Source organism: Citrus sinensis, chromosome 3, assembly GCF_022201045.2.
Source record: "Citrus sinensis cultivar Valencia sweet orange chromosome 3, DVS_A1.0, whole genome shotgun sequence".
Classification (NCBI taxonomy): Eukaryota; Viridiplantae; Streptophyta; class Magnoliopsida; order Sapindales; family Rutaceae; genus Citrus; species Citrus sinensis.
The window spans coordinates 38,317,000-38,334,479 of record NC_068558.1 but is presented as its reverse complement, the minus strand read 5'-3'; the positions used below and the strand labels follow the sequence as shown (position 1 = coordinate 38,334,479).

The 17,480-nt window shown below is 36.0% G+C and overlaps 1 protein-coding gene across 1 annotated transcript; it reads left to right on the top strand.

Moving 5' to 3' along the window:
* The first annotated feature begins 11,108 nt into the window (after positions 1 to 11,108).
* Positions 11,109 to 17,224, top strand: LOC102620455 (2-isopropylmalate synthase 1, chloroplastic-like). Its single transcript, XM_052437480.1, has 12 exons — positions 11,109 to 11,879; positions 12,430 to 12,643; positions 12,731 to 12,811; positions 13,712 to 13,804; positions 13,905 to 13,991; positions 14,429 to 14,529; positions 15,295 to 15,328; positions 15,419 to 15,493; positions 15,596 to 15,679; positions 16,051 to 16,185; positions 16,576 to 16,721; positions 16,827 to 17,224. Exons 1-12 carry the CDS (start codon positions 11,191 to 11,193, stop codon positions 16,957 to 16,959), a joined length of 1,872 nt encoding a protein of 623 aa, XP_052293440.1. The 5' UTR covers positions 11,109 to 11,190; the 3' UTR covers positions 16,960 to 17,224.
* Positions 17,225 to 17,480: the final 256 nt, after the last annotated feature.

Genomic DNA, 17,480 nt, shown 5'->3' with positions numbered 1-17,480 from the left:
CACAATGGATTTGGATGGGTGAACTCAGAATGGGACTCTGGACAGAAACTCAAAAGTTTGGTTGAAATATCCTGGTAAGACTGGGGAGTTTCAGACAAATTGTAGAGTTTCAGAATGTTTGTGAATGGTTTGAACATGGACTTGACTCGGATTCCAGTGGGAATGATTTGGAGGTGTTTGATTTGGTGAAGGATGTCAAATCCTAATAAGATATCCTTATTAGGAAGAGTGGAACCAATAACCTTGGTCCAAATGACACAATTTGGGAAGATTTGAATACCAATGGATTTTTTGGTAATCAAAGAGGTGGTGAAGAGTTTGCCATTGACAGCTTTGAAATGTTCTTCAGACTGGGTCCAATATTCTGGTGGAAGAATATGGGGGTTCAACATGCTTCGTTGGGCACCAGTATCTATAAGACCAATTGCTGGAATGGGCCTTTGGAATTTTGAGGGCAAGATCTGGAGTTTGATGGATGGGATAGGAACTGTAGTATCAAGGGAGAGTAACTGTTGGTGGAAAATCACTTGAGACTGGTCACTATCTGAGTCAGAGGAATTTTGTAGTGCGAACACTGTTTCATCGTTGGGTTCATCTTGTTCAGAGAAATAGAATTCCAATTCATCTTTGGCAGGAGAGTAGTCTGTGGTTGCTTGAAGATGTTCAACCAACCGGATGGCCTTTTCTCTTTTGTTGGGACAATCTTTGGCATAGTGGCCTTTTCTCTTGCAGATGAAACATCTGCTTGATTGCTTTCGTTTGAATTCTCTGGAGGAGGAAGATTTCTTTCTGAAGAACCGGTAGGGCTTTCGGGATCTGCGAGGTTTGGATGAAAATTCTGGAGTTTTGAATTTCCGAAAATGCCGTTTTTTCTTTGAACTGCAATCGCAATCCTTTTTCTTGTGGCATTTGATCTGTAAATAAGGCTTTTTGCAAGCACTGCGGAAAGGTTCTTTGTCTTTCAACAGTTCTTTGAAAAACTGTTTTTGCTCGCAAAGTTTGTCAAGACAGGTTTTGGCAAGCTGGAAGATTTTGCCAAGGGAGATGTTGTCTAGGGAAAGATTGGATGCTGTAAGTTGTCTCTGGATGTCAGGTTGGAGTTCTTCGGGGAGGGAAGCCAGAAAGACATGCTTTAATGTCGGCTCATTGAATCCATTAAGCTTATAGAACAGCAGGGACATTCGCTTATAATGGAAGTCAAGATCCTTAGCATTGAGGGAGCAGCATTTCATGTTGAGGTAGTCTCGTCTGGCAGCTTCAAAGACTGCAGAAGGGTCGCCAAGGAATTGATCATGAAGTACAGCAAGAGCACTTGAAACTTCTGGAAGGTCAACAAACTGTAACTGGCGATATTGTCCTAACGAATCAAACCAATCTCTTAGAGCACCCGTAAAACGAGTAGCAAATTCTCTAAGGACTGATTGAGTTGTTGCTCCTGGTCTTAGCATCTGTAGATCAATCCAGGCAGACATTTCATTGAGTCGGTCACGCCATTTATGAGATGGAAGATCATCAAATGTGAACCATGGACCATTTGACGATTTTTGACTGGGTGGATTGGGCTGGGCTGGAGAAGGTTGGTTTGTGGCAGAAGATTCAGGCATTTCGTCTTCAACTTCGGAGGGAATATCAACATATGGTTCTGTATGAGAGGTTTGGCCTTGATCAGGTTGAGCCATCAGGATTTTGGTAATATCAGCATAGGACTTTTCAGAGTCACTGGTGGATGCTGAAGATTCTGAGTCGGTTTCGGTATGGCTATCTGAAACAGCTAGATTTGAATCAGAAGTTTGATCGTCAGTAGATGAATGGATGACTGCGTGAGCAGTAAATTGGTTCATGGGTTCTTTATCTTTTGATTGGGCAGGGACTGATAAAGGAGCTGGTGGTGATGTCGGTGTAAAAGTAGGAGATGGTTGGCCAGGGATGGTCAGAGAGGAAGGATGAAGAGGGGGAGGTCGAGGCTGCGGTCTAGGTTTGGGTTTAGGTTTAGGTGGCGGTGGCAAAGGATTGTCTCTGAAAAGAGTATGAGTCATGCCAAATAACTTGGAAGGGTCATATTGTTTAATAGGAGAGAGCATAGAGGCAAAAGGATGGTAAGTTGGACCGATAGAAGGAATAAGAGGTGAACTGGTGAAAAGGGTAGGTCTCTGTTTTTCAGATTCAATCTGAGCAAGTTCAGCTTTTAATCGCCTGATTTCCCTTTCTTTTTGGTCAAATTCGGGACCATTGTATCTGTGGGCTAGCATGGCTCGTAACTCTGAATCGAGTTGGCCAATTCTGGACTGGAGATTTTGGTGGATCTGCTGCATCTGTGCAGAGATGGAGTCAACCTTTGTCTCAAGCTGTTCAGTTCGTAAACTGATTTTCTCAACTTTGGAATTGATATTGACCAAAGTATCATTCTGTGCTCTAGCATTTTGGGTTTGCCAGTTGAGGACTGATTCAAAAGGTTTGGGAGGTTCTAGGTGGCCAGATGAAGTAATTGGTGAAGGGACAAAGGGTTTGGACACAACATTTCGTTGAGAATCTGTGTGGGTGTCTAAAGAAGGAAAAGAGGAAGAATAGTCGGATGAAGTAGATGAGAACATCATACAAGCCAGTGGTGGTGTGGGATTTGAGATTGGTGATGGAATCTCAGATTTGCAATGCTTTGCAATCCATGTGAGTTCTTTTCGGTAGATGGGTAATGGAGCCGGTGGAGGTGGAGGATCTGATGGTGGTTTAGGGTCACAGTGGTGACATGGGACAGGAGGTTTTTTCTTTTTGGGTTTCTTTTTCCTTGTGGTTGCATAATCATCGTCTTCTTCCCAATCATCCCAGCAGGGACAATTTGGGTCACACATGCCGGAACCAGGGGCATCCCATAGGAAATGGCCATTGTGTTTGGCTGGATAAACAGGGTAGCCTTGAGAATTAAACCCTGTAATGGGCAGATCTTCCTGCGCTGTCTGAACAGCTGTGATCATTGAAGAATAGGTAAAGGAGAGCCTAGGAGGCTCTTGTGGAGCACTGGGAGGTGGTTTAAAAGTCATTCTGACTGTTCCATCTTGTCGTCTTTCAAACATGCTTTCAGAGGTCTGAATTGGAGCTGTATTGTTGTGGAACTGTTCATAGTTGGAGATCCATTCAAGAGGCATAAGCTTGATGAGCTCATGACGGGGAATTTGTCGGGGAATCTGGATGATTGTCGGGATCTGGTCAGATTCTGCTAACACCATGAGGGTGTCAGAGTGGTGTTCTGGAGCGGGTAGATCTAAGGCATGATTTTGAAGCCTGTAGACCAGTTGGTGATGTAAAGTGGCAATTTTTGCAGAAGAAATTTGTTCAGCACCTTGAATCTGAACTTGGACTTTCAAGGTTGTGGGCAAATTTGGATCTTGAAGAGAAAGATTGAAATTGGGATAGAAAGTGAGTAAAACACTTCCTGCATGAAGGGTTGTGAGGACAGTACCGATAACAGCATCTTGGTACTGTTTAAACCGGGTATCAAGCATAGCAAGTCGAGCGGTAACCGGTAATCCTTTTCTCCCATGAAGGGTAAGGATTAATCTGATGCCTCCAAGATGAAGATGAGTATAACCTTCTCGTTTCCAGTTGGAGAGCAACTCGGAGGGAATCTCCAGAGTGACATATTGCTCAGCAGAGGTGGCTTGAAGAGCACACTGATCCAGGCGGGAAGACTGGATGTATTCTTTAGGGTGAGGGCGTCTGGTAGAGATAAGGGTGCGGATACTGCGGGTAAAGGAGCTAGGTCGTTTATACAACTGATAAGGGCTGAGGAGAGGGTAAGAAGATTCACTGATTTGGGCGGATTCAGGGATGTAGGAGTATTCTACAAGATTTTCAATTTTATTAGTAGTATGAGAAGTGCAAGATTTCGGTAAAGAAAGAGTGGAAGAAAGAGTAACAGGAGGTGAAGAGGAAGTTGATGCCATGAAGGAGAAGTTCTCTCTGCGCCTGAAGTTCTAGAGATCAAAATAGAAAAAGCCTTAAATTATACCATTTTGGGCAAGAAATCGTGAATTTAGAAAACATGAAATTTTCAAGGATGGGTATGGCTCTGATACCAGTTAGGGTGAAGTACGTGGCGTTGTTATACCAGAACTACAACAGTTAAGACTGTTCTTTGGACCAGTAGTCCGCAAGCTCGGGTTTCCAGCCGATATACCTCTGTAACTTGCTAAAAAAATAATTTTCCTAGAAAAATTAAATAAAACCTAATTTTGTATAACTATAAAAATAGGATAATAATGCAAAGTATTGCAACTAGTGTTCTTTTAGTATTCAAATTATAATTATTTTTTTCAACGATATTAATAAAACAGGTGAATCATGAAATATTAAATAAGTTGATATTTTTTTAAAATTGTTAGTAATTAGAACTCTGACAAAACAATTGATAATTTTTATTTCAATAAGATTGATAAGATTAAATTAAATTTAAATTAGCTCTTTATTAATTTGAATTATATTGAATTTCAATCAATAGTTGAATTGGATTAGATCAAAAATATGAAATTTTTATATACGATGTATTGGACCTAAATTTGACAAATCCACGCCCCCATAATTTAAATTATCTTCTTTCTATTTAATTTTTCTGATTACATATCGGCTCATGATTATGGCTGTTTTATTAGGCATGTAAAAATTTGAAATTTGTAAGAGACATGCACGTCAGTCATTTTCTTGTCCCCACTACGCATTAAGTGTAATAATAAGTGCATTTAAAACGACATGCAAAATAAGGGTCCGCTTATAATACAGCCCCTCTATGTCATACACCCAAATTTAATATTTTATTGGAAAAAAAGGGTAGCCATTACATAGAAGAAGTAGGCACATCCAATGTTTAATATGTAAGATTAACCATCTTGGCTACCGGATATGCCAATTATTATTATTTCATCATTTATCTTATTTAAAAATCATAGCTATTGGATTGTGATGCTTCTCTCTATTCTGATTATAACAGCCTTCGTGTTCTCTCTGCCATAATTTGCTGTGTAACTGTTTTCTCTTGAATGTAGTATTTTGGATGAATCAACTTGATATTCAAGAACAGTCACCACCCATCACAGCAAAGAGCAAAGATGTAGTCGAAAGAGTGCCATTTATTCAGGCTTACTCGATCTCTCATTCTCGCTTCAATTTCTAGCGCTCAGCTTCAATCAGTCAATCTCAGCTTCAGTTCGTCACTCTTAACTTCGATTCGTCAATGTCGTGAATCATCTCTCTCGTTGGATCTCTCTCTCTCATTTAATATATGATTAAAAATCTTATCACGTCATTTAAATATGCTTGAAATTCCAATTTTAATAATTTGATTTGCAATTGAGAAATTATTACTAAAAATATTGGGATGATTTCTCAGAATTGATAACTGAATGATAATTTCTAGGGGTCTCATTTTTTTTTTTGAATAGATACAGCTATAATTAAGTCATAATGCAATATTTTATCTTGAGATTCGTTTGTTCACAAAAAGGAAAAAATCAGAAATTGAGGAAAAAAAAAAGGTTACAGTACTGAGGTCAAGCAGCTGAAAATGAGCAACTTTTTTTCCATTATATACAAGAAACCCACAAGAAATAGAAACATCATGCTGTTATTACATGGATCCCAGTTAACTTAAAAAAATTATGCCTAGATAAAAGTGTACATAGCTGATAGGAATATTGACAAAAATGGCCTTTTGCACATGAGTAACTTCTTCCTAGAAGTTGTGAACTTATTGACCAAAACTTGTGACTAAAACTTCTATCAAACAACTACTAATTAGGTTTTGTTTAATGATGCATAATTTGCAGTTAAATCTATTCAACCCATCAAAACACCTCAATTTTTTAGCCTGAAGCTGCTGATTTAAAACTTTTATCCTTTCAAGTAAGGCTTTATTTTTCTTTTGATGCATTACAATTTTTTTGGTTGATGTTAGCAGGATCCTTGACCTGCTTCTAGTGACTTTGAATTGCAGGTAAGGCAAACTCATTTTTTTGAAATTTAATGGATATTGATAGAATAATTGTCCTTCATTTAATTATTTGAAAATTTTCTTTTGGAAGGATAGAAATTGATAATCACCAACGGAAGCGTAAACAACTATCAGTGGGCTTACAGAAAAAAAAAAGTGCTCTTATTGCAAAAGTAGATGATCAGGATGCAGTTCCAACATCTTCAACTTACAGATTTTTCTCTTACTTGTGAGTAGTCATTGCGACTTACCTCTCGGGAAAGAAACACGCGCAAATTAGATAACACTAATTGGATGTTATGCTCTTGTATCAATAAAGAAGTTAAGCGTTTGAGAAGTCAAAACTCATATTTGTCTGTCACTACTGGGGTTAGTATATTGATTAAATGTAGCATGTACAAATATTATTTGTGGGTTTTTAATGTTTTAATACATATTCATTACTTTTTTTTACAGTTAAGATTGGAAAAACCTACAAAGAACTTCCACCTGAACTTCAAGATACTAAAGGAAAGATGAAAGCATGGGTTACTCAAACTTACGTTCTGATAACAATAAAATAGTGGAAACTAAGTGCGTACCTGAGCAGTTTTGTACATTGGTTAAGAATCTTTCAAAAGAGAATAAAAAAACAACAAGAGAAATAGGAAGTTATGGCATTGGTTAATTAATCAACTTAAACTTAAACAGAGCATAATTGAACTTCATGGTTAGAAAGTGAAGCTGTCTCCCAAAATATTTTTGAAAATCATGGATGTAAAAGATAGAGGTATGCCTATGCAGACTAATAGTGCTAGTGAAAATATTGTTGAACTGCGACTTATTTTCTTGCCATTAGTTAAAGGGATTCACATCCACACACTTAAGGAACTGATAGATCGATTAGAAGAAGCCAACAAAGATTTTCAAGGTTTGTGAATAGCTCAATTATAGCAAATGTAATTTCTTACATTGATTGTCTTTTTAATCATAAGTCTTTGTCTGTAGCCCTCATTTTATCTATAGTATTTGTAATTGTAGTTGTATGAAACATTTAAAATTATTTTGAAACATGCGGACACTTAGGCTATTTATCAAGCCTATTAATGCTTGCAACTGTTCACGATGTTGATAATCTTACAAAAAGTTGTCGCAGGTTGTATTTACCTTATTTGCTCTAGCAACATTATTATGTCGAATGTTATATTTCACCAATGTTCTTGCATCCCATTATGGATATCAGCACAATCAAATCACTTAATTCAGCTACGTTCTGTTATAATTGGATGGTGAAGTCTATTTGTAGATTTAAGAATCAACAAGCAGCATACATTAGAGGTTGTCTGCACTTCCTACAGGTGACGTGGTTTTTGTAACTAAAGCTGAGCATATTCTTACCATGAATAGTATCAATAATACTATTTTCTTAATTATGACTTGTTTATTTATATATTTTATTTCCAAAATGTTGCATATGACAACATTCAACTTGACACGAATATGCTTCCTATCACATTCTAGAATGAATCAAGGATCAATAAGTTCATGAAGTGGCTTAGATTTATATGAGGGATTAGAAGTGATAAGGTAATCTTTTCTTGTAGGGCGCTTAATATTTTTTAAAATAGAATATTATTTGCATTAGAGATTACATACATGAATTCATTCTCTATGTCAATTCATTCATAATTTTATTTCAAATAAGCTAATAGATTATCATAAATTTCTTGATATATCACTCATGTTTAATTTCGCATTTAGTTTTTAAATTACAATATCTAAAACTAAAATCTATTATATATTCATATAGTTGATCTTTAAAAAAATACAAGTAAAAATTAAAAAAAAAACAACACTTTAGTAGTGATTGGGTACACTTTTGTATGCCACAACTAGTGCTAGTCTTTGTTTCCTGAGTGGACAGCTGGTCCAGTTTCTGTTTTTACATCTTCTTTATTAATACATTTTTGAGTTTGTTATAAACAAAATTGAAAAAAAAACACTAGTTATTACCCATATAATTAGTTCTCATTCATAAAAATGAAGGATATAGATATTGACCCTTAAATCCAATGGACAATTAAAAAAAAGAAAAAAAACATTATCAATGCTGTAAAAATTCATACATCATTATAAAATTTTCCTAATTTGACATATTGACATTTTCCTAGTTATTTGATGTCATTCATTTTGTGATTAAATAGGTCAAGATGCATTATGTTGACACTAGTGGACTCTTTCAGCAAAACATTGCTGGGTATACTAATAGTGAAGAAATAATTAAGAAACAATATTTTGCATCTAGGATATTGACCCTTAAGGTTGATGAGGTATGGCTGATCAAACTACACTTCTAAATGAAGTATTACATATAAGGAAAACCAATGGCCATCTTCATCTCCTAACAATCGTCTCAGCACAGGTGACACTCAAAATCCATTCCCTGATTTTGTTTGTTTGCAAGAAAAAAAAAATATTGGCACTTTGGTTGTGTAAATTACATCGAATGAAGGTTCAATTTCATGTCGTCGGGCTAGTCCTTGTGATGATTCCATCTAAAACTCAAAGGAAAGACAATTACATGATTTATTATATAGAGTAGAAGGGGCTTTGGATGGTGAAAGTAATGATACATTTCAATCAAAATAATTGGAAATGGACCAGAAAACATCAAAAGTGATTCCTAAGGAATATAGGTATTGATGTGTATTTGTTACAATTGCTTTATGTATTTACCGTTATTGCACTTGGTGATATTACTATACTAATGTAAAATGTATTTTGTGCTATTCATATGCTAGGTGGACATTCTCGAGATAAGAATGACATTTGTAAATATATATATATATATATAGAAAATTTTCAATTCAGAATTTTAAAATACGGAAAAGTTTAGAAAATTTTAAAACCCACAGTTTTATCTAACCCAAAATATTGAAATATTATTTAGTTAGTTGGAATACACAACACAAAAATAGTGAAATTATTAGGTGGAACATGAGAATCATGAAGAGAAACTTTAACAAAATATAGGAACAAATCAAACCCCAAAAAAACTTGAAAAGTATATGTGGTGATTAACTCGTTGTACTGAAATATTACCTAGTTAGTCGAAATACTCAACACAAAGATAGTGAAACAATTAGGTGACAAAATGAAAACCATATTTTGAGAAAGTATAACGAATTGTAGGAACAAACTAAGCCAAAATATGTATATTATTTTTGGTAGATAACCCACAAAAATATAATGTTACCTAATTAGTTGGAATGCTTAACACAATTTTGGTGAAACTATTAGTTGAAATATTTCCATAAGATGAGAAATGATAACGGAATATATAGGAAGAAATCAAATAAAAAAAAAATACTTGATAGCATATTTGGTATTTAACCCATAGTGGTGAAATGTCACATATTTAGTTGGAATACTCAACATAAATCTGATGGATCTATTAGATGAAAGTATAGAACCATAAAATGATAAAGTTTAACGAAATGTAGTAACCGATTTAATCAATTATAATAGCCTATAATATAAACTTGGAATCTAACTCATTTCATTAGAATTTGGCCTTGTTAATTAGAATATGTAACACAAAACTAGTTGAAGCATTAGAACCAATAATAGAGAAAGTTTTACCAAATTCAAAATTTATAAACATAAAACTAGTTGAATGATAAGTTGAAATATATGACCTGGTAATTGAGAAAGTACGACCAAATTAAGAAACATAGGAAATACATTTGGAACAATTACTCTACATATTGATATTTAATCAAATTGTCTGGAATACAATTATTTCATAGGGTTTTTTACAATTCATTATTTTTTTGAAATTAATTTTTTCAAACATTTTACAGCATTCCACTATTTTGCTGATAATTATTTGTAATTTTTCTCTATTTTTAATATTTTTTCTTATACAAAGTCAATTAAATAAATGTAAAAAATATTTACAACCGGTAGAATACCGATAGTCCAAGTTGCCTTTTCACTGTTCAGCTGGTTGTATGTCAACAGCACTGTACTCTAGGATGGCTCACAAAATAATACATCCGACATTTGACTTCACGTCGTTGACTAAGTAAGCGCTAAACTTGCAGTTGCGTAAGCAAGTTTAATCAGAAGCAGGGTAATTTTTAGAGACTTCCCCTAAGGTTTGGAATAATTTCAATAAGTTGATGAAGGGTTTGTTTATTACTGAAGACCCCCAGGTATTCTTCGGCTGACTACTGAGAAATTACTATAGTGCTCTAAACGAAAGATCAAGACTTCTATATTTGTAGAAATTGAATCCCATAAATTTAAAAAAAAAAACACTCAAATAATGAGTTTATCATTCATATTTCGATTTACATTCTCATAATTGAATTATTAAATTTTTTAAATTTATTTAGGGTGTGTTTGGGAGTGAGGTACTGTAACTTTTAAGCTGCAGTTTTTATGGAATAAAAACTATAGCTGTGGAGTAGAAGTTGAGATAAAAAAAATGCTAAGCTGTCAAACCCCAACTATAAATATTACTAAACACTTTAATAACTGGATTTTGACAGTTCAGTTATTTCACCACACTCTCAAATGGACTCTTAGTCCTCACAAACACCCTCTTCAAACCAAATGGAAAAATAAAATTCCAGAGAGTGAAGGAGAGAAGCACATTTATTCCATTTTACCATTATAACCAATTAATATATGCCACATGTTAAACTTCTGTACGAGGGTATACACTAATACACGATCTTTCACCATGTAATAGCAGTTATCCCGCCACTCGGCCTTTGGCAGTTGGAGAGCAGCAGCTCGAACCTCCACAATGCATGTGGGGGTGTTTCCTTCCTCAAATAAAATTGAGTGAAGGCAATCTGCTACCTTGCCCCAGTGCGAGGAGTAGACATCCCTCGAATATTTGAGAGGGTTAAAATCTGGGCAGCGCTCCATTAGCTTTGATGTATATTGGTCCCAGTTATAATCTGATTTGTACATATCAGTTATATTCTCATGTAATATGAGTTATAATCGGAGCAATAATCTCATGTAATCAAAAAAAAAAAAAAATAGCAGTTATCCCAAACCTGAGGGTAGCCTTTTAGAAAATACACTTGATAAGCATGAAATAAAATTTATTTTAAAAAAAAAGTGTCACTGCTCAGTGCTATAAGGTCTGTTTTTAAAACAGCAAGCAGCAGCAGCCGCCTCCACTCCTGCTCCCGCTAGCTTCCAGTTCCGTGTCAATGGCAGCCACCACCGCCGCCGCGGCGTTCTTCACAAACCGACAACCCACTTTCATCTCCTCGTCTCCAAAAACAAAGGCAAACGCATCCCAACTCTTCTTCCATTGCAACAACTCAAAACCGTTCTTCAAAACTACCATCTCATGCTCCCTCCAAAAGCCTCCTCCCTCTCTCTATCCCCGCATCACCGCCACCCGCCCCGAATACATCCCGAACCGAATCCCCGACCCGAACTACGTGCGCGTGTTCGACACCACTCTCCGCGACGGCGAGCAGTCCCCCGGCGCCACCCTCACCTCTAAGGAGAAGCTCGACATCGCGCGTCAGCTGGCCAAACTTGGAGTCGACATCATTGAAGCCGGGTTCCCAGCGGCGTCCAAGGAAGACTTCGAGGCGGTGAGGACGATAGCCAAAGAGGTGGGCAATGCTGTCGATGCTGAGAGTGGGTATGTGCCCGTAATTTGTGGGCTGTCGAGGTGTAATGAGAGGGATATTAAGACGGCTTGGGAGGCCGTAAAGTATGCTAAGAGGCCGAGGATTCATACGTTTATCGCCACGAGTGGGATTCATATGGAGCATAAGCTGAGGAAGACTAAACAGCAAGTTGTTGAAATTGCTAGGAGTATGGTTAAGTTTGCTCGCAGCTTGGGCTGTGATGATGTTGAGTTTAGTCCTGAGGATGCTGGCAGGTTTGGTTTTATAATGTTAATTTGCTTCAATTATGTTTTTAAATTACGTTTCAATATCAGTTTGATAGGCAAATTGAATTTTCAAGTGTGAACGAGAGCTAAGCTTATAACCAATAGGATATGAATTTGGATTAGGTGCTGATGCATTTACAGTAGTTGGTTGAGAGTTAATTGTCGAGAAAAAGATAATGCATAGCTAAGCTTATAGCCTATGGTTATATTGAGATTGTCTATTTTATACCATGTACTGTGGAGGAAGATTATGATTCTTTTTTGGTGCTTCATTTTGTTGCTGTTCAATGCATGCCCTTATTTGTCCAGATAAAGATAGTCGGTAGCTAAGATTTAAAGACATTGTAATTTTCAGTCAATTTTCTTTTTTGCATGCAGAAGAAGGGTTTTAGATTATTTTTCTTACTGAAATATGATGATAAGATAACATCATTATTCAATTGGCTATCAACTAAAGCTAAAAGTTACTTAGGCAGTGCTTAATGAGGTGTGTTGGTTTTTTTAACCTAATTGTTTCTTGATTTTTCCCTTCTAATAGATCAGACAGGGAATTTTTGTATGAGATCTTGGGTGAAGTTATCAAGGCCGGGGCAACGACACTCAACATACCTGATACTGTTGGTATAACCATGCCTACTGAATTTGGAAAACTGATTGCAGACATAAAAGCAAATACACCTGGAATCGAAAATGTTGTTATTTCAACCCACTGCCAGAATGATCTTGGACTTTCTACTGCCAACACTATTGCTGTATGTCATTTCTGTTTTTTTCACTCTATTCAGTTCCTAGGTCACCATAACTGAGTTGCACTCTTATTCTAGCTCTTTTAAGTTCAGGGGGCGTGCGCAGGTGCTAGACAAGTGGAAGTAACAATCAATGGCATTGGTGAAAGGGCTGGAAATGCTTCATTAGAGGAGGTGACCATTGTACTTTGTACTCAAAACATGAGAATTTCTTAAATTTGTTGCCTGGAGATGGTTATTTTTTTCTACATTGTTTTAAACAGCAAGATGATTAGCGAATATTTTTTTATCTCATTAAAGCATAAAAAATCGTAAAATTGGGTTAAATTTATAGATTATTTTGTATGTCAGGGGACGAGAGTTATTTTAATATCCTTTGGCTTATCCAGCCAAATGGTTGTAGAAACCCATCACTTGCTTTAGATGAAGATTACTTTGATTTCTGATGTAGGAATTTATAGAAGCATGGCCTATTAAATAAGTTAACTGAAATTTTTGATGGACATATTTGTACATACCTTGAAAAGGACCAAAATAAGACCGAGTATGGTTTGTGAAAATAAGCAATTTCTAAACTGTAAGTAGACTTGTTTGCCTGTGCCTAGAACACCTGTGCTTGATCAGTAATGTCCAAAAACCATTAGGGTACACCTCACTTCCTGTCAGTTTAATCTGTTAAAAACTTTGTTTCCTTGAATTTCATGTTTATTAATCCATGGATATCCAATGAAAATCATCAATGGAGAGGGAGAGAAGCCACATACGAATAATGGTTATTGTTTTCTTTAACAATACTCATAGGGGTATGAAACATCCCCAAATGCTATTTATTTTGTTTCTTAGTAAATATCTTAGTTAAGTATAATGTTCTGCCACCCAAATTATGCTTACTCTAATAGTGGCTGAAGATTTTCATATCCCTAAAGGAAAAGAAAAGAAAAGGGGGAAAAATAAAAGAAAGGGTTGTTTGCAGCAGATTGTTTTTTACGTCCTATGTCTTATTTGATTGCTCTTTTCAATGTTGGATTTTCGGTTATATTTTTTTATTCACCTATTTTAGTATCTATTATGTAGGTTGTCATGGCCTTTAAATGTCGTGGGGAGCATATATTAGGCGGTCTGTACACTGGCATCAATACTAGACACATTGTTATGGCGAGCAAGATGGTATTGTTTTAAGGGAAAATTTTACTACTAAAACTGATTTCTCTTGGGAATACAAATGTATTTGAGATGGTATTTCTTACTTATTCTCTTGATAATTTAGGTAGAAGAATACACTGGCTTGCATGTTCAGCCACACAAGGCTATTGTTGGTGCTAACGCTTTTGCTCATGAAAGTGGTATCCATCAGGTTTGTGCCATAGAACTCTCAATGTGATGGGATTCGCTGTACATATTAACTTATTGTGTATCCAACCATAGTTTCTATTCCATTACATGATGCCCAGATTGTGTATATTCAGTGCCAATCTACTTTTGGCTGAATTGACTGCGGTATAACTGATCATCAGTTGGCTGCATACATCGTGTTTTAGGATATTATTTGTTTTTCTTGTTTTTCTTATGGTTGAAATTTAGCTGATTTTTGCTCAGCAACTGTTGAAACCAATGTCATAGACTTCTTTTTGGTATCCGGAATATTTAAGCTAGATTATTGTGCTGTTATCGCGCAGCAATTACTTGTGCCTTGTGCAATGGTCTGTACCATCTTGAATTGATACCCTGCTATATTTTTTACTTGGTTTAAATAAGATCTCTGAAAATCACTTCCTTTTCTGCACTCTGTAGGATGGAATGCTGAAACACAAAGGTACATATGAAATTATATCCCCTGAAGATATAGGGCTTGAACGATCCAGTGAAGCTGGTATTGTCCTTGGAAAACTTAGGTGTGTCGTTTATCTCTTTATTTATTATTCATTTTCTGTTTCCTTTTGTTTTCCTTTGCCATCTATCTTCCAATTCATTGGAAGTTAAATACGTTTTGCTGATTATGATGGCATGCAACTGTAAGAATAACTATCTCCATTATTATGTGCCATTAAGCAGATAAAGTGTTGGCTGAATTTAGAATGGCAATTTTCATGGCTGCAATGCATTGTGTAGGAAGAGGCAAAGATCAAATATAGTCTTATGGGAAGGAAATTGAATCATTAACGAACACATTCTCTAAGAAATAGGAAAGCTCACACCTCAGTGGAAGCACCAAAAGTATACAGGAATCAATATATTGACACCAAAATTTTAGTTCTCGTTTAAGATACTGTAAACTAGTTGCAAGTTGCAAAATTTTGTTGCATTGTTTCTTGTACACAAATTAAGACAGTCTTTAAATTGTTGGATTGCTTTATCAAAAACGAGACTACATTTTGCATGCAAAATAAGGAAGGTACATGTCAACTATTATATCAACTGTTCAAAAATGCATTAATATAACACCGAGTTGTGTAGCCTTAAAAAATGGTGATTGCCTGGTGTATTTTATAGATATTTCAATAAGGCAGAAGAATTCTTCTGAATGTTTCTCATACTTTAGCATATAAATCCAGCTCTGTTTGCTTCTTCTTCCTCTTTTTATTTTTTATTTTGCTTTTTGTTTGCATCACCTAACCCTTTCCCCCCCCTCCCCCCCCAAAAAAAATTTTGGGGTAAAGTGGACGGCACGCTTTGAAGGATCGATTGAAAGAGGTATGCCAGTATGTTATATTTATAGATTGATGATATCAGACTCCTCTTTGTGGTTCTGACATAACATTGCCATATTCCTGATTTTTCCAGCTTGGTTATGAGCTTAATGACGAGCAGCTTGGGACTATATTCTGGCATTTCAAAGCAGTGGCTGAACAAAAAAAGGTGATTGAAGAACTTATGATATGTCTTTAATTTTGTTTTTACATTTTTTTTGTTTTTTAAATGATGTCTCTGCATATTCTGAATTTATTTGCTGGTGTCCAGAGAGTTACTGATGCTGACCTAATAGCACTGGTATCAGATGAAATTTTTCAGCCAGAAGTGGTTTGGAAGCTTCTTGATATGCAGGTAAATTTAGATTTTACTTTATTGTATTTTTTGGTTCCTTACATGGTTTGACTTGATTCTATTGTGCAAGATTGTCCGCTGGATTGTCCCGATATTGATCGACTAAGTTAAGAGATTATGGCAATTGAAGGAAAATGCAAAATGCCTAAGGATTGAAGAAAATAAGTAAATAAAATGAAACAATAAGAATGCAAGAGTGTGTGATTTGTGTGTATATTCTTTAACTAAATTTGTTTGAATGCTTTCTGCTCTTTTCTTTCTTTTCCATCCCATTTATTTCATGGTGTGTTTTCTAGATTAATCCATATATTGCTTGAATGTAATTAAGTGAATGACAGAAAGAATTCTTTTTCTACACCAAAAAAAACCAGGTTACTTGTGGAACTCTGGGTCTTTCCACGGCTACTGTTAAGCTCATGGATGCAAATGGGGAAGAACATGTTGCTTGTTCTACCGGAACTGGGCCTGTTGATTCAGCTTACAAGGCTGTTGATCTCATTGTGAAGGTTTGCTGCAGTTCATGAGTAATTTAGTCTTCTTGGTTTAGTTTTGTCCTGTAGAAAATATATATGGAACAACCTTTCAATGAGGGAATCCCTCATTTTAATAAAATGAGGACCAGACCAAAAGACAAGAAACACAAACTCCAATGCAGCGTGTTTTCCCCTTTAGTGAATTGGAGTTTGTGTTTTTTCTATGTTATCTTTTAGCTTGGTCCTCGTTATATTTAGTACAGTTGATGGTAATAGGTTTTGATGCTTAGTTCTTTTTTCTGTTATTGGGATGTGAATTCGTTTTTTGATTTTGTTGCATAACATTTTTGTATCAAATGCCTGAGGTTTTTACTGTTTAGTATGATTAGTGTTGTAATTGAGTCTACTCCCCTTTGTAACCAGGAACCAGCAACTCTTCTCGAGTACTCCATGAATGCAGTTACAGAAGGCATTGATGCAATAGCAACCACCCGTGTTCTAATTCGTGGGGAGAAAAGTCAACTATCAACTCATGCTTCTACTGGTGAAACAGTTCAGCGAACATTTAGGTATGGCATGTTCATAATGTTTGCTTTTGTTCAGTTGACAATGGCATACTTTGTTCTACAACCTCCTGGTTCACATCACTGAACTTTTACATTTTCTGATCCCAGTGGAACCGGGGCAGGAATGGATATCGTTGTTTCTAGTGTTAAGGCATACATTGGGGCTCTTAACAAGATGTTAGGTTTCAAGGACCGGCTGCCAGCAAAGGATTCTGTAGAGACAACTTCAGTGTCTGCTTGAGGAGATGTGGAAAATTTTATATTGCAATGGATCATGTAATCGAACAGAACCCTGGCTTCTTATGCTTTCTTGTGATTGTGCAGAAGTGTGGATCAAATCCCCCAGTGGGTTCCATGTACAAAGATATCAATGTGCAACTGTCCATCAGCTTGAACATGAATGTCATGGGATATTTGGCTGTAGTTTATTATCAGTCTTTACCATATGTAAAGAACTCTAAAGCATTTGTACTTTCTTTTAGATTAAAGAGGATCTGTTTGGTTCATGAAGTGATATCAATTGGCGACAGCTTTTTTTTTTTTTCTTTTTTCCTCCATGGTCTTTTACTCTGTTTGCTGCAGTGCTTGATTGTTCATTAGTCATCAAATATTGGAAGACACTTTACCTATTAGACAATGTTTCTCAGTGCTATCACGTGTTCACAATCGAAATTCATTGGCACACATGAGCACTTCCCAAAGTGTCATCCATCACTCTTTAGCTTAACAACAAATTTATGATGGGATCCTGCGGTTTTCTTT

What these genes read in the sequence shown, in the direction of transcription:
- LOC102620455 (XM_052437480.1), top strand. Translation starts at nt 11,191, where the DNA reads ATGGCAGCCACCACCGCCGCCGCGGCGTTCTTCACAAACCGACAACCC. An exon ending in ATTGTCCTTGGAAAACTTAG is followed by an intron (nt 14,530 to 15,294) that starts GTGTGTCGTTTA and finishes TTTGGGGTAAAG; the next exon opens with TGGACGGCACGCTTTGAAGG. An exon ending in TGAAGGATCGATTGAAAGAG is followed by an intron (nt 15,329 to 15,418) that starts GTATGCCAGTAT and finishes TGATTTTTCCAG; the next exon opens with CTTGGTTATGAGCTTAATGA.